Source organism: Lepidochelys olivacea (genome assembly GCF_965140295.1).
Source record: "Lepidochelys olivacea isolate rLepOli2 genome assembly, chromosome: 14".
Lineage (NCBI taxonomy): Eukaryota > Metazoa > Chordata > Testudines > Cheloniidae > Lepidochelys > Lepidochelys olivacea.
This window is the reverse complement of record NC_140424.1, coordinates 33,823,034-33,847,262: the sequence shown is the minus strand read 5'-3', so window position 1 is coordinate 33,847,262 and position 24,229 is coordinate 33,823,034. Positions and strand designations below refer to the sequence as shown.

The 24,229-nt window shown below is 50.3% G+C and overlaps 2 protein-coding genes and 1 pseudogene across 14 annotated transcripts in view; 2 read left to right on the top strand and 1 right to left on the bottom strand.

Annotated features, from left to right (window-relative positions):
• Positions 1 to 24,229, top strand: part of LOC311530633 (C-type lectin domain family 2 member D-like) — an 839,985-nt pseudogene that overhangs the window by 288,620 nt on the left and 527,136 nt on the right. The gene's annotated exons all lie outside the window — the stretch shown is intronic.
• LOC311530560 (uncharacterized protein) lies at positions 1,823 to 9,642 on the bottom strand. Of its 7 annotated transcripts, none has more exons than XM_084647333.1 (3): positions 9,550 to 9,642; positions 4,646 to 4,724; positions 1,823 to 4,267 (listed from the first exon to the last, which is right to left on the bottom strand). In XM_084647333.1, the coding sequence occupies exons 1-3, from the start codon at positions 9,625 to 9,627 to the stop codon at positions 2,706 to 2,708; spliced, it is 1,719 nt and encodes a 572-aa protein (XP_084503459.1). In that variant the 5' UTR covers positions 9,628 to 9,642; the 3' UTR covers positions 1,823 to 2,705. The 7 variants fall into 7 exon arrangements, with proteins under 7 accessions (XP_084503459.1, XP_084503460.1, XP_084503463.1 ...); XM_084647334.1 differs by having other exon boundaries at positions 1,823 to 4,264; XM_084647337.1 differs by having other exon boundaries at positions 9,452 to 9,603.
• LOC311530586 (uncharacterized protein) lies at positions 9,789 to 21,200 on the top strand. Of its 6 annotated transcripts, none has more exons than XM_084647399.1 (4): positions 9,789 to 9,921; positions 10,424 to 10,531; positions 17,669 to 17,733; positions 19,898 to 21,200. In XM_084647399.1, exons 3-4 carry the CDS (start codon positions 17,700 to 17,702, stop codon positions 20,917 to 20,919), a joined length of 1,056 nt encoding a protein of 351 aa, XP_084503525.1. In that variant the 5' UTR covers positions 9,789 to 9,921; positions 10,424 to 10,531; positions 17,669 to 17,699; the 3' UTR covers positions 20,920 to 21,200. The 6 variants fall into 6 exon arrangements, with proteins under 6 accessions (XP_084503525.1, XP_084503521.1, XP_084503526.1 ...); XM_084647395.1 differs by having other exon boundaries at positions 19,895 to 21,200; XM_084647400.1 differs by lacking the exon at positions 10,424 to 10,531.

Below are 24,229 nucleotides of genomic sequence, written 5' to 3'. Positions count from 1 at the left end.
CGAAAGACAGGAAAGGGAAGGAAAAGGAGACAGGAGGGACGGGGCAGCAGTAGGAACTCATTTCCCATCCCAAGTGCAGCTCAGAACCAAGCCGAAGACAGGGGAGATGGTGATATCATCGGTTCCCTCTCTCTGGCCTAGTCACGATGCCTTTCAGGATCAGGAACATGAAGGTCCAACAGTGTTATAATCAATCTCGAGGTCTTGTCTTCCAGTTCACCTATCTCTATATTTTGCTCCTCCCCCAATAAAATCGCTCTTTAAGGACCCCCAAAGGGTGTGATGGGTGGAATAGCCCATCCCCTCTGTCATAGGGTGACTGGCAAAAAAGGGAGCAAGGTCCACTGCAGAGCCATATTTGGCCATAAGGGGGTGCTAAAGAGAATAGGCACATCCATTTCTGTATGGCGTAGACGGCAGGACTGAGAGACTCCTCCCATCGAGGAGGGAAGAGAGACCAAGTTGGAGTGTAGGGCAGGAGCATCGACCACCGGAGTTCCAGCTCCAATTGCTGGGAATTCCCAGGCTTCCGCAGCAATGTGCCGAGGAGATCCAACAACAGGAAGAGATCGGCCACCCCCAAGTCAGAAAGGGAGAGACCTGGAGGTACATTGGGCCAGTGGGCAACAGAGACACTTAAGCTGGATTTGCCAATAGATGCATCATGATGGTAAGTTCTGCCACTGCACAGGACCCTATGGAAACGGGGAAGGCCCAGACTCTTAAAGATACTGTGCTAAGGGGTGACGGGCCTTCTTCTATTATGGGACTGAAAGAAAGGATGTGGGGACCCCGTTTGGACAAAGGAAGAATAAGGCCCTGGGGGTAGTGTGTTTTTGTTGGGGGAAAATGAAGTACATAAAAAGCCGCATCCCCCCACCCCATCTCAATCTTTGGGAGCTGGGACTATTGCTCTGGAGAAGACAGGCTTCAAAGTGTTTGGGAACTTGGACAACCAAGGGAAAAGGTCCCAAATTTAACATAAGAACAGCCATGCTGGGTCAGACCAACGGTCCCTTTAGCCCAGTATCCTGTCTTCCGACAGTGGCCAATACCAGGTGCCCCAGAGGGAATGAACACAACAGGTAATCATCAAGTGATTCATCCCCTGTCGCCCATTCCCAGCTTTTGTCCAAACACAGGCTAGACGGGGCAGGAGAACTTGGGTAATGTATGTAATTTCTACAGGAACCAAAGCAGACCCTGGGGGCTGAAATGATTCCACTGGAGAAGAGCCCACTGAGATGCTCTGAGCAAGACCAGGATTCCCTGATGGGGTGTCAGAAAACGGGTGGAACTTGTTTCACAGGTTCTGGAAGCTCAAATATATGCTGATAACCAAACCCCTGATATGAGCACCAACCACATTGGCAAACTACAGGGTCAGATGGAGCCACTATGACAGAAATGGACAATGGGACAAAAACTTCTCAGCCCACCTCAGTTTCAACACTGTGTAGAGCTGACAGGCCGCTGGCTCCCAATATTCTTCATCCTCTCCCCCCTCCCCCCCCTTGGCCTCAGAGGAGTCTTCCTCTCAAAAACTATCAGTTCAATTTCTTTGATGTGTTCTGGAAATACTCTTCCATCCCCGGAGAGTTCACTTGAACATTTTTAGAATGGCAGAGATTTTCTATTTGAAGACAGAAGAGGGAGGGGCTGAAAGCCAGATCCCAGTTGCATTGTCAGTGATGGACAGAGACACCAAAAAGGAAACAAGAAGATGTTGTAGAGCTGTTTGCCCCTTGAGAGTTGATTTTCTCAAAAAAATAAAGTATTATATATATAATTTTTTTTAACATAACCCACTCTCATAGAATGATAGAATCACTCCACGCTATCTTTATTCAAAACAGGAGGGTTTGGGGAACAAGGACAAAAAATAACTTGTTGGGGGAAAAACATTTGCATGAAAGTCACTGAATAAAATTTACAGAAACAAAAATGACATTTAATGAGAGTGAAGGTTCCAGCAGGACTCACCTGGCCACCCAAAACCTTAGAACACGAGAAGAAGGGAAAAGACATGTTACACTGATCACAGAATCTCGGATCATATGCGCCCATGTTTCATGAGGCCTTCAGTTCCATCTCTAACAGGAACCCAAAAGTAACATGCATCCAACTTCATCCCACTCATGCTGTAACACAAAACCCAACTGGTGAACTAGTACTAATACGGCTTCTCTCATTGGCTACTGTCAGAAGACAGGATACTGGGCTAGATGGACCTTTGGACCCAGTATGGCCAATCTTATGTACCCCGCAGTATCAACAGTTCAGCACATCCTATCTCCCACAGCCCCTGCATTTGGGAATTAATCTGCTTTGACAGCGTGCGGTCACTGCAGAGGTTTTGTGTCAGAGCGTGAGTTGGACGGCAGCGTGGGGGCATGTTGCTTTTCAATCGCTGTTGGAGAAGGAAAACTTTTAGACTCTAGGACAGTTATTCCCCCACCTCCCATCCCAGTCTCCAAGTAACCCACCCACCACCACCCAAGTTCCCTCTCCCATTGGCTGGGCCCATCCAGCAACGACCCAATTTCAAAATACTCCATTCACCTCCTGTGCTCCAGCATCCACCATACTGCCTCATGGGTCCCAAGTCTCTCAATGCCCCAGCCCCCATCCTCATCCACCTATAGGTCTCACAATCGCCAGATGAGTGAGTGGAGCAGAACTATGGAAAAAACCACTGTGACCATCTATCCCGTGTGGATTTTCTGATGCCTTATAAGGTGGGAGCTCTGACGGAAGCTTTTCCCACACTCAGGGCATTTATAGGGTTTCTCTCCTGTATGGATCCTCTGATGCGTTTTAAGAAGTGAGTTCGACTGGAAGCTTTTCCCGCACTCACTACATTTAAAAGGTCTCTCCTCAGTGTGAATTTTCTGGTGTCTAATAAGGCTTGAGGTCACACTGAATCGTTCCCCACAGTCGGGGCATTTATAGGGCCTCTCTTCTGAGTGGATTCGCCGGTGTCTCCGGAGGGTTGAGCTGTCATTGTACCTTTTCCCACAGTCCAGGCATTTAAAGGGTTTCTCTCCTGTATGGATCCTCTGATGTTTCATAAGGGCTGAGCAATGACTGAAGCTTTTCCCACACTCAGGGCAGTTATAAGGTTTCTCTCCTGTGTGGATTCTCTGGTGTTTAACAAGGGCTGAATTCATACTAAAGTTTTTTCCACAGTCAGGGCATTTATAAGGTGTTGCTGCTGTGTGGGTTCCCTGATGTGTAACAGGCGCTGGCCTTCGTTTCTCTCCAGTGTGCATTCTCTTATGTTTAATAAGGCCTGAGCAGTCACTGAAGCTTTCCCCACAGACCAGGCATTTATAGGGTCTCTCTCCAGTGTGGCTCCTCTGATGTCTGGTAAGGTGGGAGCTCAGACGAAAGCTATTCCCGCAATCAAAGCATTTATAGGGTTTTTCTCCTGTGTGGATTCTCTGATGTGCTGTGAGGTCTGAGCTCACACTGAAGCTTTTCCCGCAGCTGGGGCATTTATAGGGCTTCTCTCCAGTGTGGACTCTCTGATGTACAATCAGGATCGATCTCCGATTGAAGCTTTTCCCACACTCAAGGCACTTAAAGGGTCTCTCTCCCGTGTGGATTCTCTGATGCACAAGGAGGTCTCTATTCACACTAAAATTTTTCCCACAGTCGGAGCATTTGTAAGGGTTGTCCACCATGTGGGTGGCCTCGTGTGCAAGAAGGTAGGAGCTCACTCGGAATCTTTTCCCACATTTGAGGCACTCATAGGGTTTCTCTCCCGTATGGATTTTCCGATGGGTACAAAGGGTCGAGCTCAGACGGAAGCTTTTCCCGCAGTCAGGGCACTTATAGGGTTTCTCTCCTGTGTGGATTCTTTTATGTTTAATAAGAGTTGATCTCACAGTGAAGCTTTTCCCACATTCGGGGCATTTATAGGGCTTCTCTCCAGTGTGAATTCTCTGATGCGTAAGAAGAAATGACCTCCGATTGAAGATTTTCCCACACTCAAGGCAGTTATAGGGTTTCTCTCCCATGTGGATTCTCTGATGGGCTTTTATACTTTTAGATTTCCTGAGAGCTCTGCCTGTGGCACTAGCTTTACCATATGACTCCTCTATGGGAATTTTCCCCAGATCTTTTGAACTGCATTGACTCTCGTAGGTTGCCACCATCTCGGGACTCGGGGAAATGCTCCCTTCAGATCTTCCCAATAGCCTCCCATCTGCTTCCACTTCCCGCAGGCAATTCTCCTCCTTTATCTTCACCATCCCATCCTCTGCTGGAAGAAAGAGGGAAAATTGAGACCTGAGTCATTGCTTGTGCTGGGAAGTAAAGAATCCTCAGAAAGGGGAGATGGCAGAAATAAATAACAATGATATGATCTGAAATAAGGGGCCAAATCCCCCAAAGCAGAGGGACCAGTTCTGCTTCCGCATGGCAGCTGAGCACTGAGAAAGAAAGGGGACGAGGGGGAGAGAGGTGTATTCATGTGTCAGTCAGGGTGTGAGGGAAGCTGACATCTGCCAGGAGGATGCAACCCCTGCTGGGAAAACCCTGACATGGGTGAAAAGGTGCAGAACTGGGGGACCTTTTTGAGAATCTCAGCTGTTTTCTTCACTCACTCATGGTTTCCAAGTTGGTTTAACATATTCCTCACCTGCACAGGTTCCTCTCAGGATCTCCCCTTCCTCTTCATCCAAGGGGCTCAGCTCCTCCCCTGGCTCCATCAAAGAGATCTATAGTAGAAATAGCCCTGGATTAGACGGAGTGTGGGCTCCCTGCATACGGGGTGAGTTTATTCACTCATGTGTATCCATGTGTGATTTTTACTGATTTTTTAGCAGTTGAGTCATCTTGAAAAGTGAAGAGTTAAAATCAGACTTGTGGTTTTTCTACAAAGGAAATGAAGCTTTAATTCTCCCTCCGGTCACACACCTACACCGATGCCACATTGTGCTGTTGGTTTAGCAGGGCTCACTGCATGCTGCCAGCTGTGAGGCAATGAGGCCTAGTGGATATGGTACTAGGCAGATCCTCATGAGACCTCTGATCTACACCCAGCTCCGTCATTGACCTGAAAAGCAATATTTCCATCCCCAAGTTTCCAAATATCAGGAGTCAAATCTCAAAAAGCATAAGATTTCCTGAGGAAAAAAGTGATTTAAATAAAGATAACAAACCAATAATAATATATTTTGGGTTCTTTTCTTCCAAGTTTGGCAGTCTTTTGGGATCACTTTTTCTGCTACCATCGTGGCTAGAATTTTATTTTGTTTATTTTTTTAAATGAAAGCTGACTCTTGTAATTGCAGGACTCCTTGAACTGAGGCTTTATTAACTCTCCCCCCCCACTAAATATCATGAGACAAATATCATAAGCTGACAACACACAGACAGGGAGATAGAACTAGAGATACTGGTCGTGGTATTTAAAAGTGATTAGTCATTTTGGGTACCTCTGATGGAGAAGGCCCAACCCGAGATGCCAGAAAAGGGCTTGACTGAAAATTAATGAGACTTAGGCTCTGAAATCAATTGGGCATTTTTGATATGATCATCCGAGAAGCATATACTAAGCAATTCCACCCTAGATAAAGATACATTTAAATGAAATTTTATTCTGTTACTTATTTAAATAAAAGTGAGTGCAGCACATAGAAGAAACTCCTTTCCATCCTAGCTCTCACCAGCCCAGTTACTCTTTGTAGGGTGACACGAACAGCCCTTCCAGTCTGGAGTCCCCCCAAATACATCCTCGCTGTGTTCTTAATTACCAGACACTCGGACTTTTCCCCTCTGGCTCATAACCTCTGGCGGTGTGAAACTGGCTCCACAGATACCAGCATGCTTTGGCACACACACTCCACACAATTTACACACCAGACACCTGTTTGGGATAAAAATAAGTGAAAAATTTATGGAACAGAAAAGCCCAGTTTCAAAGATGAAAGAAGAGGGGAAAGCAAACATCTACAAGTTACGCAGAAAACAGACAAAAAGATGCGAGTTCAGGCTTTACATTTTCACATTAAATCAAATCCCTTTTCTAACAGGAGTTACCTATTGCCTTGAAAGAGCATGTCCACTAGCTATAGGAGAAAGTCAGCATTCACAGACAGCCTCCCGCCTTGAGACTGTCCCTCAAGTTCTGGACAAAAAACCCTCAGTCCCAAGCCTGATTTTAATAGCCTTTCTCCCCTACTCCCCCCCAGGCCCTGGCAACTCATGGTTAAACAGAACAGGACAGGAAGGAGTTTTCCCAGTGTTCCAGAGCTGTGTTGCTCTTCCCAATCTCAAGTTGCCTCAATCTCTCTCCACTAGCTCTAATGGCCAACCACTGTCCCTTCCCAGGCTGGACAGTGGGTAGCCACTTGAAGTTTCAGGCCAAAAACTGGTTTGGGAGACGCCCCTCCCTGCTTGAGTGCCCACCGCTTTGCTGTGAGGTGGAGCTGAAGCTGCATCAAAGATTAGGAGCAAAGGCTTCTATATACACAAATACATACATTCATAAGGACAGTCTGTATGTATATCTCAGTAGTTCTCAAACTTTTGTACTGGTGACCCCTTTCACATAGCAAGCCTCTTGAGTGTGACCCCCCCTAAATATATTAAAAAATGTTTTAAATTTATAATACCATTATAAATGCTGGATGCAAAGTGGGGTTTGGGGTGGAGGCTGACAGCTCGTGACCCCCTGAGGGGTCCCAACCCCCAGTATGAGAACCCCTGGTATATCTCATAACAGCCAGCAGGGTTCAGAACATTACAAGCTTTCAGAAAAGACCTCGCTGAATATGTTTTTATCGTGCAATGACACAGTGGTTTAACTGCTTTCTTATGTGGGTTTAAACCTTCTGTTCTCCCATTTGTGTGTCTGGACCCTGACTGTCATACCATGATCCAGTGGTTAGGTTGCTAACCTGGGGTGCAGGAGACCTTGCTCTGCCGCAGACTTCCCCGTGTGACTCTGAGAAAGTCACAGTCTCTCTCTGCTGCAGCTCCCCAGATGAGGACAATAGCATTTCCCTATCACACAGGGGCAGTTGGTGGATACATTAAAACTGCCAAGATCCTCAAATACTGTGGTGATGTGGGCCAGGTAAGTACCTTAGTTAGAATTTTCCAAAAATATGAAGGTAAGTATTTAACTATGAGCAAGATAATTATTACAACATTTATATTCCTATGGTTAATAGTTAGAGCCCTACCAAATTCATGGTCCATTTTGGTCAATGTCACGGTCATAGGATTTTAAAAATAATAAATTTCATCATTTCAGCTATTTAAATCTAAAATTTCACCATGTTGTAACTGTAGGAGTCCTGACCCAAAAGAGGGTAGTGGGGACATTGCAAGGTTATTGTAGGGGAGTTGTGATATTGTCATCCTTACTTCTGTGCTGCTGTTGGCAGCACCACTGCCTTCAACGTTGGGCGGCTGGCCAGTGGCATCTGCTGGCCAGGAGCCCAGCTCTGAAGGCAGTGCCATGGCCAGCAGCAGCATAGAAGTAAGGATGGCATGGTATAGTATTGCCACCTTTACTTCTGTGCTGCTGCTTTCAGAGCTGGGTGCCTGGCCAGCAGCCACCACTTTCCAGCCACCCAGCTCTCAAGGCAGCACAGAAGTAAGGGTGGCAATATCACAACCCCCTACAATAACCTTGCAACCGCCCCACCCCTTTAACCCCCTTTTGAGTCAGGACCCCCAGTTTGAGAAACGTTGGTCTCCCCTGTGAAATCTGTATAGTATAGGGTAATAGTATACAAAAGACCAGATTTCATGGTCCGTGACATGTTTTTCATGGCTGTGAATTTGGTAGGGTCATATTAATAGTGGATACACACACACCATTTTATTTTTCCAGCTAAGGATGGGGGGGGAAAAAAAAAGATTCCACACTGCTCATATTAAGGTGTCAGTTCATTTTTCTAGTCCTAGTACAAGATAAGTGATCATCTTATTTGCACATATGAGGCCAGATGAAGTACATCAAGAAAAGCAACCACATCGGTGGATACAATTATCAACAATCAGCCACAGAATTTAAACAACAATTATATTGGTGTGGTAGCCAACACTACAGAGCTTCATGGAGTTTTGACCCTCCAGAGGAAGAGACGACCAACCCCTGTCTCCAGGGTCAATTTAGTACAAGTAAAAAGGGGGAGGGGGAAAGAACTGTAGAATGACCAATATTCTAAAAAAGAAAAGGAGTACTTGTGGCACCTTAGAGACTAACCAATTTATTTGAGCATGAGCTTTCGTGAGCTACAGCTCACTTCATTCAATATTCTAAACTGTCACAATCCACGATAGTCCAAGTTGCCCTTCTGCATACAATGTTTTTCTCTGTTCAAGTGATCAAAATATATATAACAACTTTATCTTTAAATTAAAATAAGGAATTAGTAGCCTTCAAGTTCCTTGTTGACATCTGAGGTTGGCATTATAGTGAGCTCAAATATTCCAGAAATAGGAGGTGTTGTCACACTGGAACACAACTACTAACAGAGCCTGCTTCAGGAGAGAAACTGTAATCATTTCAGCAGGGATCATCAAATATTTTTTGTCAAGATCCAAATTTCTTGGTCAAGGTATGGCCAAGGTCCAGACTCCAGAGAAAATAATAAAACAACAACAATGACAATAATGAATAAAAAATAATTGTGGGGTCCATTCAAAAGCATCTGGCGGTCCAGTTTTGGCCCATGGTGCGCCTGTTGGCTACCATGATTTGAGCCCCCATGTCTTCCTTTACAGCAGGGAGCAGATTCGGATGGCCAGGGAGGGAAGTGACTCCAGCAGATGTTACTGAACATGTTCAGATGGCCGAAGCCTGCGCAGTAATAACATCAAAGTAGCAAACTGTGACCAGTTGCAGTTTGTAATATAATTCTGGCCCCTCCTACCAGAACTAAACCCAATGAGACGTTTTTAATCTCTCCCCCCCCCCGCCCCCAGCATAGAGTCTCTGAACAAAACCACGGAAAGGAGCAGAACCAAAGGAGCTGCTCTGGGGGCTCCCCCGACAGTGTCCTCAGGGCAGCGCATCCCCCCAGCAGCGCGGGGACCAGGCAGAGGCAGGAACTGGCTTTTCCTCTCCCTGCGCCTCCCCTTGTCCCAGGAAAGTCAATCTGCCCGGGGTGCTGCAGGGAACGGGGCTGGGCAGGGCTGGGAGCCGGGAACCTCCCTCCCCACTGATTGCTCCTGCTGCCCCTGCCAGTCTCTGCCCCTGTCTCCCTCCTGCCCCCTCCCCTCCCCTCGGGCTGGGAGAACGGTCGGGCCCGTTCGCTCTCCCGGCGCTCAGGGGGGCAGAGCCGGGGGGGGGGGGTCAGGGAGGGCGGCAGCTCCGGGACTCGCAGACCCCCGCCCCCCCGGGAGCAGAGCTGGGGCGAGGAGGGGCCGTTGGTGCAGAGTCACTTTCCTGCCCGGCCCCGGCCCTTCCCCGGGTCTCTCCCCTCACCTGCAGGCTCCGGCTCAGGGGCTGGTGTCGGCAGAGCCCGGGGCTGCCCCAGAAAGTCCCCCCGGCTGGGCCCCGAGGGGCGCTAGGGAAGGGCTCACCCCGCTGGGGAGCAGCAGCGGCTCCGCCCGGGCTCCCGGCGCACGCACCAGGCAGGCGGCACCGTCTGACCGGCGCATGCACCAGGAAGTTCAACCCCTGACATCCTGAGCGGGATCGTTCAGCGATCAGCCGCCGCCTTTCCCCGAGCCGAGCCGAGCCGAGCCGAGCCCCCTGGCGGCGGCAGCTCCGGAAATGCAGAAACAATGTTGGAACTGCTGCCCGGCCACACTGTAGCCAGGGGAGGGCTCCGGGTGCTGCGACTGGTGGGGGGAGGGCTGCTCTCTGTGCTCCCCACAGCCGGGGAGCTGCAAATTATTGCTGCTGCCTCTCCTAGGACCCGGGAGCCCACCAGGCGGAGCCGGAGACTGCAGGTATTTGAGGGAGAACTGGGGGGAAAGTGCTGCGCGTCCGTCCCCCCAGCTCCTCTCCCATCGCTGCTCCCTGCGTGTCTGCCAGCCCCGGAGCGGCTGGCTTTAGCGCAGAAATTTCCCCTGCGGCCTCAGATCTCAGCCCCTAGCTCAGAGTGCGCCCCCTTGTGGTGAAGGCGCCTGCGAGAGGGGTGGGTGGGATCTCCCCGGGACCTGCCCCAGGGGGTTAGGGGTGGGGTAGGGGGTCGTGGTTCAGGTGGAGGAAATGGAGGGAAAGGCCTGGGGGGGGGCAGGATCAGGCCCCAGCCGGGGTCCCTACCTGTGTCTGGGCGGGAGGGGTGAGCGATAAGGAGACGCGGGGAAAGGGGCGTACAGACAGCAGGCAAGGCGGCATGTTGTGCAGTGAAGGGCACCTCAGGGAGAGGAGAAGAGTGGGGGGGCTCAGGGGAGTGTGTGTGGGGCGGGTTATTCTTCATTTAAAAATCTACTCCTATTATCTCTGCAGCGATGGGTAAATCTCCCCAGCATTCCAGCAGGGACAGGGGCCCCTTTGCTCCACCCCACACCCATCAGGTCTGAAAGGACTGAGGCCAGGTCTACACTACAGACCTATGTAGGTATAACTACATAGCTGGGGGGGGGGGGGGAATCCACCAGACCCACCCAGATTCGGAGGGCAGGTGAGGGCAGCAGCTTCATCAGATGTTACTGAGCCTGCTCAGACTGCTCCAGCCTGCTCGGGGACAGCACACTAGCAAATGTTTGCCATCCCTTGGGAGGATCTGGAGCAAAACCTGGCCGTTATTCTGCAGCCTGGCAGGGCAAGGGGGCGACTGGGGAAGCTTCTGCAGGGGCTTTCATCCATGTCACAACCTGATTTGCTGTGGGGGAGGGATAGCTCAGTGGTTTGAGCCTTGCCCTGTTAACCTAGAGTTGTGAGTTCAATCCTTGAGGGGGCCATTTAGGGGTTGGGGCAAAAATTGGGGATTGGTCCTGCTTTGAGCAGGGGGTTGGACTAGATGACCTCCTGAGGTCCCTTCCAACCCTGATAGTCTATGATTTCCCCCAGGCTCTTTCCCTGTAGATAGACACTCAGTTACAACTGGTCCCACTGACTGGGCTGCAGCCCAGGTTGGTAGCCAAGAGGATAAGCAGCTAAGAACCTTTGTAACAGATGCTGGAAGGGGGAGAGTTAAGGGCTCTGAGGCTTTTCTGTAATACAAATATATAGTATATCTATATAGCGTAACTGAGCATCATGCAGTGTGTGACTCCTGCTTTTGACTGATTAGTAATCAAGGCTCCTAGAAGAAGCTGCTGCTGCCTCCATTGTGCTTTGGAGACCTGGAACAAGTAGCTGCTGCTCTGTGTCAGGGAGAGATCAGAGAAACTGATGGGGGACTTTCTGCGGTGGCTGGAAGCAGCCCCGGGCAACACCAGCCCCTGAGCCGGAGCCTGCAGGTGAGGGGAGAGACCCGGGGGAAGGGCTGGGGCAGGACCGTAGAGGATGGGTTCCTCTAAAGTGCTGGGAAATCTAGTTGAAAAGCTACATCAGGCAGGGTGATTAGTCCCTGCTCTCTCTCCCCTAGGGCAGGTTCTCTGTGGCTCTGGTCTTTGACTGAGCCTGACCCACTGCACAGGGACTGAGGCTGAGGGGGTAAAGAACTTTGAGAGCCCCAGATGCAAAGTGATAGAGAATGGTAGGGCTGGGGCATGGTTATTATTTCATTGATTTTTTTTCCATAGAAAACTGACACTCGCCAAAACTCTGAAATAACAGGGACAAAATATTTAATTATGGTCTCTGAATTGGCATCCAAAATGTAGCCCTCACCTGGAATGTTTTCATATGCTGGGCATGTGCACACGGATGCCATTTGCACACTCCGATGGAGGGCGAGAGGGATGCATGCAAAAGAGTTGTGGGTGCACATGGAAGGGGAATACTGTATCAACAAGGTAAAAACATGATTAAGCATCTTCCCCACTGTCACAGAGAATATCAGGGCTGGAAGGGACCTCAGGAGGTCATCTAGTCCAACCCCCTACTCAAAGCAGGACCAATACCCAATTTTTGCTCAGATCCCAAATGGCCCCCTCAAGGATTGAATTTACAACCCTGGGTTTAGCAGGCCAATGCTCAAACCACTGAGCTATCTCTCCAACTGCTGTTCTCACCCTGCTGCTGTTCTCACCCTGGCAAGCTGCAGAGTAACATCTATATCTGGTTTCAGAGTAACAGCCGTGTTAGTCTGTATTCGCAAAAAGAACAGGAGGACTTGTGGCACCTTAGAGATTAACCAATTTATTTGAGCATGAGCTTTCGTGAGCTACAGCTCACTTCACTGGCTCCAGCTCACCCAATCCTCCCAGGAGACAGGGAAGGGACAGAACTGCTGGAAGGTTTGGTCTGGGTCTGGGTGTGGGTGGGGAATGCAGAAAGGGGTAGGAGCCCAGCAAGTGAAATCCCTTCTGAGCCTGCTTTAATGTGGGGCATAAGTTGTAGGGACAACCCCAGCAGGAGAGGGTGGAAATTCCTCTGTGAGATGTAACAATTGCCTGACCATGTAGACATCAGAGGTGCACAGCCAGTGCATTTAGCAGCCACAAGTCACTCTGGAAAGTCAGGAACTGGGCTTGAATATCACAAGTTTTAAAAATACACTTTGTGGGGAGGGGTGATTTTATTTATCTTCTGATGTTTAAGCTTTTGGGGGGAAGCCACCTGCCCCCTTAGTGAGAGAGAGAGAGAGAGTATGTGTGTGTGTGTGTGTGTGTGTTGCATATTGCATCACAAGAGCAAAACTCCACCTGCCACAGTGTGCATGCAAAATTACAGCCTCCCTTCTCACAAGGAGATTCCACCCACTGACCTTCCCCTACTCCTGGGATGGGGGAGCTGCCATTCTGTGTCCAACTCCACACCCTCCCGCATCACTGCCCTGTCACCAGTCTCTTCTCCCCTGATCCTCACAGTCTCCTCTCCACACCTGCCCCTCTATGTACCTGCCGTTCCCTTTACACTTTCCCTGTACGTCTCACATTGGCCACCCCACATGCTCCTGAGCTCCCTATCTGCAAACCCCCACAGCCTCCCACCCTGCACTCCCTAATCCATGACATTCCCCTAAACCAGAGGTCGGCAACCTTTCAGAAGTGGGGGGCCGAGTCTTCATTTATTCACTCTAATTTAAAATTTCGCGTGCCAGTGATACATTTTAACATTTTTAGAAGGTCTCTTTCTATAAGTCGATAATATATCACTTAACCATTTTATGTAAAATAAATAAGGTTTTTTAAATGTTTAAGAAGCTTCATTTAAAATTAAATTAAAATGTAGATCTTATCAGTTTAGTGAGATCCTTGCCCTTGCTTTTCTTTGCTGAGTTTTCCAATGTCTGGCACATATTTGGATACTTTAAGCTGCACACAGGCTTCTGAGTGATCAATTGTTAACCAGCTCCGAGAGGGACAGAGGACAGATTTCATGTGTGAAAATACCTGTTCATGCAGGTATGTGGATCCAAATGCTGAAAGCATTGCAAACGCAATTTTCTTCAAACAGTTAAATTTCACTGGCAGGGACGTCCAGCAGGTCACAATAGAGGCCCCATGATCTCTCTCGGTAGCTTCAAGTGCACTCCGCAGAGCCTCAAACTTTGATGCCCACAATTCTGAGGTTTTTAACTGAATGAGCCTCATTTCGAAATCTTCAACACCCATCCACTGAAATACAGACAAATCCAAGTCGCTTTCGTCAAACTTTTCAGGTTCCTACATGTACATTCTAATCTCAACGTCAAACGCAGTGCGCTGTTCCACGTGGTGTGATAGTGATGTAAGCAGCAAATCAGGACTTGAAAATACTCCAGCACAGTGGCTCTGGAATAATTTTTAAGGGGGGGGTACTGAGCTGCTCCCCTTCTTGCCCCTGACTGCACCCCTCACTGCCCCAGGCTGGGCCCAGTGGACCACAGCTGGGGGTGGCTGCAGAGCCCTGGGACCAGCGGCCCAGACCCCAGGCCAGCAGCGGAGTCCTCGGGACTGGTGGCTGGGACCCAGGGCCAGCAGCGGGCTGAGTGGGGCTGGCGGACGGAACCCCAGCTGGCAGGGGGCTGGCGGCCAGTACCCCAGGCCAGCAGCGGAGCCCCTGGGACCAGTGGCCGGGACCCAGGGCCAGCAGCGGGCTGAATGGGGCGGGCGGACGGAACCCCAGCTGGCAGGGGGCCGGTGGCCAGTACCCCAGGCCAGCAGCGGAGCCTCCGGGACCGGTGGCCAGGACCCGGGCAGTGTGAGTGCCACTGAAAATCAGCTAGCCTTTGGCACGTGTGTCATAGGTTATCTACCCTGCCCTAAATCATTCTCGGGCTCAGTCTGACCCTAACAAATCCCTCTGCACTGCTCTCAGCCTCCCTCTGCCCCACCCCACCCCACCCCACATACTCCTATGGGCCTCTGTTTCCCTCTTGCCCCCATGTGCGCATCATCTCTCATTCTCCCTGCTGTGCCTCACTCATTACCCTCTTCCGTCTGCCTCTTGCTCCCCTCCCAGGATCTCACCACACCTCCTTCCTTCTCAGTCTGCCCCCTGGACACAGACAACCCTGTGTGCTGCCCCACAATCCACCTCTCGCCCTCTCCACCCTCGACTAATTCCCTGCACCCTCCTCAGTCTGGCTCTAGCTTCCCATGTCTCCTTTTCTACGCATGGTGTCTCCTTGCCAGAGGATGTTGTGAAGGCCAAGACTATAGCAGGGTTCAAACAAGAACTGGATAAATTCATGGAGGTCCATCAATGGCTGTTAGCCAGGATGGGCAGGGATGGTGTCCATAGCCTGTTTGCCAGAAGCTGGGAATGGGCAACAGGGGATGGATCACTTGATGATCACCTGTTCTGTTCATTCCCTCTGGGTCACCTGGCACTGGCCACTGTCGGAAGACAGGATATTGGGCTACATGGACCTTTGGTCTGACCCAGTATAAACCATTCTTATGTTCTTATATATCCAGCCTAACCATAGGGCCCCAGCCATATTCCCTGAGGAGAGCATGGCTTCACCCATACTGAAAACAATGGGAGCTGGTGACCATTACTAGGAGCTGCCTTACTTCCACATGCCAGATCTGTAGGGAAATGGTGGCCATCTGGAATAATAATTAATAATTATTGAATGAACAATCATAGTCCTCAACTGTACTACGTTAATGAGCCAAATTGACAACTCTCTGATACCCCCTATTATAAAGAACTCAGAAAAGACCCCCCCACACACACACCACAATTCACACCAAAATTTAAGGATATCATCAAATCCTTCACCAAACAACTCCAAGAGAAACTCTACAACCTCATCCACCATGAACCCATCCCATGGACCTTCTGTGTGCTTCAGAAAACACACAAACAAGGGAACCCAGGCAGACCCATCCTAAATGTCCACGGTATTCTGACTGAATGAATATCGGGACTCATAGAAACCATCTTCAGACCACTCACAAAGGGCTGGCTTCCTGGACCAACTTCCTGCAGAAACATCGCAACTTTAATAACATCCCGCCAAACACCATCCTTGCCATGAGAGATGTCACCGCCACGTACACCAATATCCCTCACAATGACAGCATCGCTGCCTGCCTCAAATATGGACAGGGTAATGGACAATGCTTAGATGTCCACCCAAGCATATCGCCAAACTTGTCCATTTCATCCTTACATATAACAAATTTACATTCAACAACAAACACTTTGTCCAAAGCATGTGAACAGCCATAGGTATTACTAGGATGGCTCCTCAAAATGCCAGCCTCTTCAAAGAAAAATTTCTAGACAAATGAATCATGAAACCAATGATGTTCCTGAGATATATCAATGATATTTTCATCCTACGGACAGATCACCTCAACTCCCTCACAGATTTCCACCACAACTTCAACAACCGTCACCCATCCATTAAACTCTCTCTGGAATACTTCCACACTAGCATCAACTTTCTGGACAGCAATCAGGTGCAATAATGGAACTCTACAGACAACAATATACAAGAAACCCACAGATCACCACACTTAACTTCAAAGATCCAATAATTGCCCCAAACATACCAAGAAATCAGTTATCTACAGCCAGGCACTCAAATGACACAGATTATGCTCTGAGGAAAAAGTCCAGGATACATACCTTAACACACTTAAAACCACCTTTACCAAACAAGGACACTCCAACAAAGAAGATGGGTCCATCAATGACTATTAGTCTGGAACAGAAGGGATGGTGTCCCTAGCCTCTGTTTGCCAGAAGCTGGGAATGGGCGACAGGGGATGGATCACTGGATGATCCCCTGTTCTGTTCATTCCTTCTGGGCACCTGGCATTGGCTACTGTCGGAAGACAGGATACTGGGCTAGATGGACCTTTGGGCTGACCCAGTATGGCCATTCTTATGTAAGAAGTAGATCACATAAGGGATCAGGCCACCCAAATACCCAAAGAGAACCTGCTTCAATACAGAAAAAAAACCCTCCGACCGCACACCCGTAGTTGTCACCTGCCTCCCCACACTGAAACCCATACGGATATCATTAAACAACTACAGCACATACTTGATGGGAACCACATCCTGAAATAAATCTTTCCTGAACCCCCTCTTCTGGCTTTCAAATAACTCCTCAACCTCTCCAGGCTCATCATCAGAAGCAAGCTCTCCACAGACCAGAATGCACCAACTCAAAGCACCAGACCCTGCCAGAACAACAGATGGAAAACCTGCAGACATATCTCCACTGCTACAATGATCAACACCCCCCACAACACACCTTTCAAGATCCATGGGTCCTACACATGCCCATCACGACATGGGGTGTACCTCATCCAGTGCACTAAATGCCCCAGTAACAACTACGTGGGTGAAACCAGACAATCACTATGCTATCAAATGAACTGACACAGAAAAATGCGAAAAGACAAAAATGCCCTATCACCTGTGGGTGAACACTTTTCACAAAATGATCACTCTGTATGTGACCTCTCAGTCCTCATCCTCAAAAGAAACCTGCTCAACACCTTCAAAAGACGAGCCTGGGGACTTAAATTCATAACTCTGCTAGACTCTAAAAATCATGGACTGAATAGAGACACTGGTTTTATGGCTTATGGTTTTATTAGAACAATCTGTAACTCTCTAACCCCCTTTTTGTTCTATGACTACAGTGGTGTTAACAGGCCACTTCACCTTGACTGGGGCTTTGTAAGCAATCTGTTCCACTTTGCATTTAGCTGTGACACCCTGACTTTAGTACCTTTCCCAGAAGGAAAAGAGCTCTGTGTAAACTTGAAAGCTTGTCTCTCTCCCCAACAGAAGTTGAACCGATAAAAGATATCACCCTTGTCTCTCTTGAATAAGGGCGGTTTGACTTCAGCACTTCTGAAGGTCATGGGAGATGGCAGCCATGATGAACAAGGGAAAACAAGTGAGTTCTGTGTCAGGAATTGTGAGATCATGGGAAACTTCTAAAACTCCAGACTAAATATCATGAGATTCATGACGCATTCAGTAGAGTCGGCGGCTCTTGGGCATCAGGTTTTCACCTCACAACCAGTTTGTTTTCAATTAAAGCATCTGGAAATTTTCCCCCTCTCCCCAGGAAAGTTCCCTGTTCTCTGTGGGAAGGGGGATTTTCCAGCCCTCTCCTGGAGTGAGCTGGTGGGATTGTGGCTGGGGCAGCAGGTACTGAATGAGGATCTCTTGCTATTTCAGGGGCCAGTGACCTTCAAGAAGGAGACTCATCATGCAGGAGAACTGTGAGAATGTGACCTCGCTGGGTAAGGATTCCTGTACCCTTAGGAATTAGAAGCTGGGGGGGTGGGGTTATGTCTCTGAGGTACCCGGGTTGGCTTCTGCTCAGGGTTCTTCCCTGCTCCGTTATATTTTGGGGGATCACCCCCATCACCACCAGAATCCACGTGACTACTCCATACCCTCTTCCAAGGGAGAGGAGATTCAGAGACGCAGTGGAGATGCTAGTCCAGAGGAGGGCAAACTATGGCCCGCAGGCTACATCCAGCCCACGGGACCCTCCTGCCTGGCCCATGAGCTCCTGGCCTGGGAGGCTCGCCCGTGGCCCCTCCATGCTGTTTCCCCTCCCCCGCAGCCTCAGCTCACTGTGCCACCGGTGCAATGCTCTGGGTGGCGGGGCTGTGAGCTCTTGCTGGGCAGTGCAGGTGCAGAGCCGCGGCCTGACCCAGTGCTTTGTGTTGTGCGGTGGCCTGGCTGGCTTCAGCCAGGCGGCACGGCTGCCTGTCCTGGTGCACTGGGTAGCACCGCCAGCCACCCGTGCTCCATCCAGAATGGTCAGGGAGCAGCGGGAGGGAGTTGGATAGAGGGCAGGGGAGTTCGGGGTGGTGCTCAGGGGGTGGGGGTGTGGATATGGGTTGGGGCAGTCAGAGGGTGGGGAACAGGGGGGTTGAAGGGGTGCAGGGGTCCCGGGGAGGCAGTCAGGAAGGAGGGGCGGTTGGATGGGGTGGGGGGGGGGCAGTCAGGGGCAGGGGTTCCGGGGGCGGTCAGGGAGAAGGGGTGGTTGGATGGAACAGGGGTTCTGGGGGGGCAGTCAGGAATGAGAGGAAGGGTTGGATGGGGCAGCAGGGGGCAGTCATGGGTGGGGGGTCCAGGGATGGTCAGGGGACAGGGAGGGGTGGATGGGGCAGGGATCCCAGGGGGGCCATCAGGGGACAGTGAATGGGGGGTTGGATGGGGCAGGAGTCCCGGGGGGGGGGCATCGGGGGTGAGAAGCAGGGGGAGTTGGATAGGGGGCAGGGGGCAGTCAGGGGCAGGGGTTCTGGGGATGGTCAGGGAACAGGAGGGGTTGGATGGGGCAGGAGTCCCGGGGGGGCCGCCAGGGGGCAAGAAGCAGGGGGGGTTGAATAGGGGGCAGGGCCAGGCCACGCCTGGCTGTTTGGGGAGGCACAACCTCCCCTAACTGGCGCTCCATACAATTTCAGACACCCGATGTGGTCCTCAGGCCAAAAAGTTTGCCCGCCCCTGTGCTAGTCCATCCCCAGAACTTCCAATGGAGAGGAAGAGTTGCATGTTCCTCTCTGTGTTATTAAACATGGGCACACAGTGATACACAGAGATTTCACATGTCCCTCTCTACAGAGAACGGGGTCCATGCCTGGAGAGGGCTTTGGTCTCAGCAATGTTAGAAAGGAGTAAGAGATTGTCCAACTCCTGAGCCAGAGTCAAAAGACCTCCCAGTTTATGGAGATCCCGGGATCTCCTTCCACAGGAATCACATGCCACTATAAACACCTGACCTCCCGCAAAGGAGCTCCAGGACCATTTTCCAAGCCATTTGGTTTATACAAAGGCACTACCTGACACATCTGGAAACAGCTGTGCCTGAGAATAACTGTAAAATCCTAGTCTCAGCCTCAGCTGTTTTCTTTCCCCTGAGCTGGGTTTCCAGTTCCCACAGCCAACATGATCTCCTGGCTGGAAAGGGGGGAAGAGCCATGAGTACTAGGTCACTAAGGCTTCAAGGAAAGAGAGATCCTGAGAGGTGCCAGTTCAGGTGAGGAATTGTTTGAATGGACACAGAAATCATCCAGCCTTGTCATAAACATCTGGGATTCTCACACAGGCCTATAAACTCCCCCATTTCTGCCTCATCTCAACCTAGTCAAGATTACGCCCATGAGCTGTCATATCTTCCTGGCAGATGTGACGCATGGCTTTCCATCCACCCTGACCAACATCTGGCAGCAGCTCATGTCTCTCTGAGTGTTCAGATGGGATGAAGAGGCAGAATTGGTCCTCTCCTCTCTCTCTGTTTGTGGAAAGGTCTTGGGGGTTCAGATTCCACTCCTGAGTTTTTGATCTCTCCAGAAGTTATTTGGTTTGTTTTCCCCATTCTCATCCCCTTTCTCAGGTTCCCTTTCCCCCTGGCCCAGGGAGTGACTCCTGTCTGGATTCTCTCTGTCCCAGCAGGTGATGGGACGGGGAGTGAGAACGAGGAAGAGGTTCCTCAGCAGAAAAGTCTTAAGCAAGTGGAACCACAGGGGATATTGCTGGGAAGACCGGAAGAGGATATTTTTCAAGGTTCTGAGCCGAGAGAATCCTGTGAGACTCAGTGCAGGCCAGAGGGGCAGCTGGGAAACCCCCCAGAGGACAGACAGGGAAAATCCAGTCACCGGGAGGGAGGTTTGGAGGACCTCAATAGGACCACAATGCAGCTGAGAATCAGCACTAAAGAGAAACGGCATGAATGTGCTGAGTGTGGGAAAAGCTTCAACCAGAGATCAAACCTGATTGTACATCAGAGAGTTCACACAGGAGAGAGACCTTATAGCTGCCGTGACTGCAGGAAAAGCTTCAAGCAGAGTTCAGACCTTCTTCGACATCAAAGAATTCACACTGGAGAGAGGCCCTACCGATGTCCCGTCTGTGGGAAAAGCTTCAAGCAGAGCTCAGAACTTATTAAACATCAGAGAACCCACACGGGAGAGAAACCCTATAAGTGCCCTGAGTGCGGGAAAAACTTCAATCAGAGCTCAGAACTTGTTAAACATCAGAGAATTCACACAGGAGAGAGACCCTATAAGTGCTTGGACTGTGGAGAAACCTTTAGCCAGAGCTCACACCTTACTGTGCATCAGAGAATCCACACAGGAGAGAGACCCTATAAGTGCCCCATGTGCAGAGAAAGTTTCAGTGTGAGATCAGCCCTTACTACACATCAAAGGATCCATACAGGAGAGAAACCCTATGATTGTCCCATCTGTGAAGAAAGTTTCAGTCAGGTCTCAGCCCTTATTACACATCAGAGAATCCACTCTGGAGAGAGACCCTATAAATGCCCCGACTGCGGGAAAAGCTTCACGCAGAGCTCAGCCCTAATTAGACATCAGAGAACCCACATGGGAGAGACACCCTATAAATGCCTAGACTGTGGGAAAAGCTTCAAGGCAAAGGTCTCTCTGATGTCCCACCAGAAACTGCACACAGGATAGAAGGTGTCAGGAGCTTTCCCTGCGGGGCAATGGGTCTGTGCCCTCCTGAAGCAAACTGTAAATGTGCTTCCTTTGAGGATGATCTGGGTAGGGACAGCAGGCTGGTGGATGGTTTGGGGGGTGGTTGGTGGAGCCCGGAGAAGAAGGAAATGCTGGGCACTGGGGAGATAAGTCATTTCAGGGTCCGAGGGGAGCAAGTGGTGGGATCAGTGGGGAGATGTTTCTGTGGGTTCCACACACTCTTTCCAGTGTAGGGAAGAAGTAAAAATGCCCCATTGTCATTTGTGTCTGAGTCATCTCTGCGGCTTCTAGGGCACCTTGAGGTATGGACAGGGGAATGATATTCAGGGAAGCAGCAAGGGGCCCTGCATGGCTGTAGTTATACAGCAGGAAGAGCTGCCGATCTGAAGTGACAGGATGTCAGAGCGATGCTCAGTGTATTGGCCAGCTCTGCAGATGCAGGGAGCTGGCTGGGGACTGAGGAATTCATGGTGGAGATTCCCCAGAGAGGTGGGGTCCTTGGGGATTGCACTGTTCTCATGAGGGCAATGTGGTGTAATAGCAAGAGCAGTGGGAATTGGGATGCAGGAATCCTGGAGAGGGGGCTGATGTCTAGAGGTTAGACTGGGGTGAAGGTGGCAGTCAGGTCTCCAGGGCTGGGTAACCAACTCTGCTAATGTCTCCTGTGCAGTCACTTCCCTCCCCTTCCTCCCGTCTCTACAGTGGAGATAATAACAATTGCCCACCTTCCTCAGAAGTGGAATTACTGTGTATTTAGGGGCAGAGGAGGAAAGAAGCACTAGGGGAGGGAAAGTTTCATTATCATTATTACTATTAGTTTTCCACGACTGGGGTTTTCTTTTCAGTTTCAGGTTTTCAGTGTTTTCCCCATCAACTTTAATGGCCCATCACTTGTCTTTTCCTGGGTTGTTGTGGTCCTAGGCACCATGGTATTCACACCCTGCACACTACTGCACTAATATCTGTGCAAAATATGCCTTATGAGCCATAGACACCAACTCCGTGGCTGCTCTGGGGCTCAAGCACCCACGGAAAAAAAATAGGGGGTGCTCAGCACCCACCAGCCACCGTGGTTCCAGCCCAGGCTGGCCACTGATCAGTTGTTCAGCGGGCCCTGAGCGGCCAGCGAGCAGTGAGCGGCTAGTGGAAGGCACTTGGGGTAGGAGGCGGAGAGAAGTGAGCAGAGGGCATGTGGGGGATGGGCCTCAGGGAAGGAGGCAGATCGGGGAGGGGAAGAAGCAGAGTGAGGGCAGGACCTCAGGGCAGCGTGGGGGTGGAGCACCCGCTGGGGGAAAAAGGTCAGCGTCTGTGTTGCGAGTTATCATTCAAAAGCGAGTAGCATGCCAGTCACTGATATCATTACGAATTGTGTGTGACAGTGCTGTAGGTGGAATTATGGATACTCACTTCCTTAAAGCCTGTACCTAAAAGGTGTTTAAACCAGGCGTGTCAGGGAGAGTTGATAAACAAAAGGTTTTCTCCAGACAAAGAAAAGAGGACAACACTAGAAACCAGATGTGGCCAAATTCAGTAGGCTATTCATTTGTATCGGAGCTTGCAGGAAAAGATCATTTGCACCATCTAAATTGCCAGTGTAGGGAGCATGGAGGCAGACAGCACGGGATATCATCCACCCCCAGCAGGGAAAAGGGCCTGTAGGTGGGGAGACATGTCAGAAGAAGACATTTCTAAAGTTTACTGGATTATAAAGAGACAGGGAGCAAACCCCTAAATTACCCTTCAGCTGAGGAGACAAGAAAAACCAGCACCTTGAACTCCGACAGCGGGGCTCCTAGCCAGCCATTGCTGGGAATGGAAGACTAGTGAGGAAACTACCTTGTACAAAGATTGGAGCTTGTTAAGTTAGCTCTTAGCCATTAGGAAGCATATTTTTACTTTTTTTGTTTGTAACCCTTTCTATCTTTATTCCTTCTACTGGGTATCACTTAAACTATGACTTTTGATTAATACACTTGTTTTACTTTCACTACAAAGCAACTCAGGGCTGTGTTTCAAGGGAAGGGGTGTTTTTACCCCAGTTCAGTTAACAAGCTGTAACATACTGACTCTTTAACAGAGAAGTGAACTTAATATCTCTGAAACCTGCTAATATCTTCTGTGAATGTACAGTGATAGGGGCTGTGCATTGCAGAGAACCATCTTGGAGGCACTCAGGGGCTGGAGTTCACCAGTTGTTAGCGAGGGTTGGGCTGGGAGAGTGCTGAGCAGTTTGCTGGTGAGGAAAACAGAGAGGTGTGGCAGGGATCTGACACACCATCTAATCTACAGCAAAACTCACTTTTGCTGAGGCCGAGGGGTAACACAGTGGCTTAGGCACCTACGCTGTTTCTTGTGAGAATGAGGTAGGCGCCTGCCTTGCTCCATGCAAAACAAACAGTCATGGAGAAGGCGGCAGTGCCCACATGTCTAACTTCTAACCCAGTGGCTAGAGCACTTTCTGAGGTACTGGAGATCCTGGTTCAAGACCCCCGAGAGAGAAAGGCTCTAAACAGCATAGTCTGTCATGAGAGCAGCCTAACCACTGAGCTATGGGACAGGCTGATAGAGAAGAGGGGAAGACTAGCTCCTAGTACAGCGGTGGCCAAACTGCAGCTCGTGAGCCACATGTGGCTCTTTCATAGTTAAAGTGGAGCTCCCGGAGCCCACCATAAGAACAGCCATACTGGGTCAGACCAAAGGGCCATCTAGCCCAGTATCCTGTCTTCCAACAGCGACCAATGCCAGGTACCCCACAGGGAATGAACAGACCAGGCAATCCTCCAACGATCCATCCCGTCGCCCATTCCCAGCTTCTGGCAAACAGAGGCTTGGGACACCAGCCCTGCCCATCCTGGCTAACAGGGGATACCCCTCCCCACATTTCTCTGCCTAACAGACAGGCAGGAAGGGGAGCTTGGGGTTTCTGTCCTCTGGCGGGACATGCAGCCCCATGGGGTGCACCTGCTGGGGCCCCGAGCCTTTGCAGGTGTCTGCCATGGGGCAGAAGCCTCAAGCCCCACCACCCTGCTGCAAGTCAGAAGCTCTGTGCTATGGGACAGGATGATAGACTGTGCCACACCCCAGCTCCCCACAACCACCAGCCGCCAGTCACCTGTCCCTCCCCACTGCTGCCTCCTCCCAACTGCCACAGGACCACATTCCCCCTCTCTGCCCCTGTTAATGCAGCCCAGGGTTCCCTCTATGGGACACTGACTCTGCTCCCGCCCCAGGCTGGGGGGACTGGAAATGGAATGGGCCCTCTGGTGCCAAAATCTGTGTCCCTGTGAAT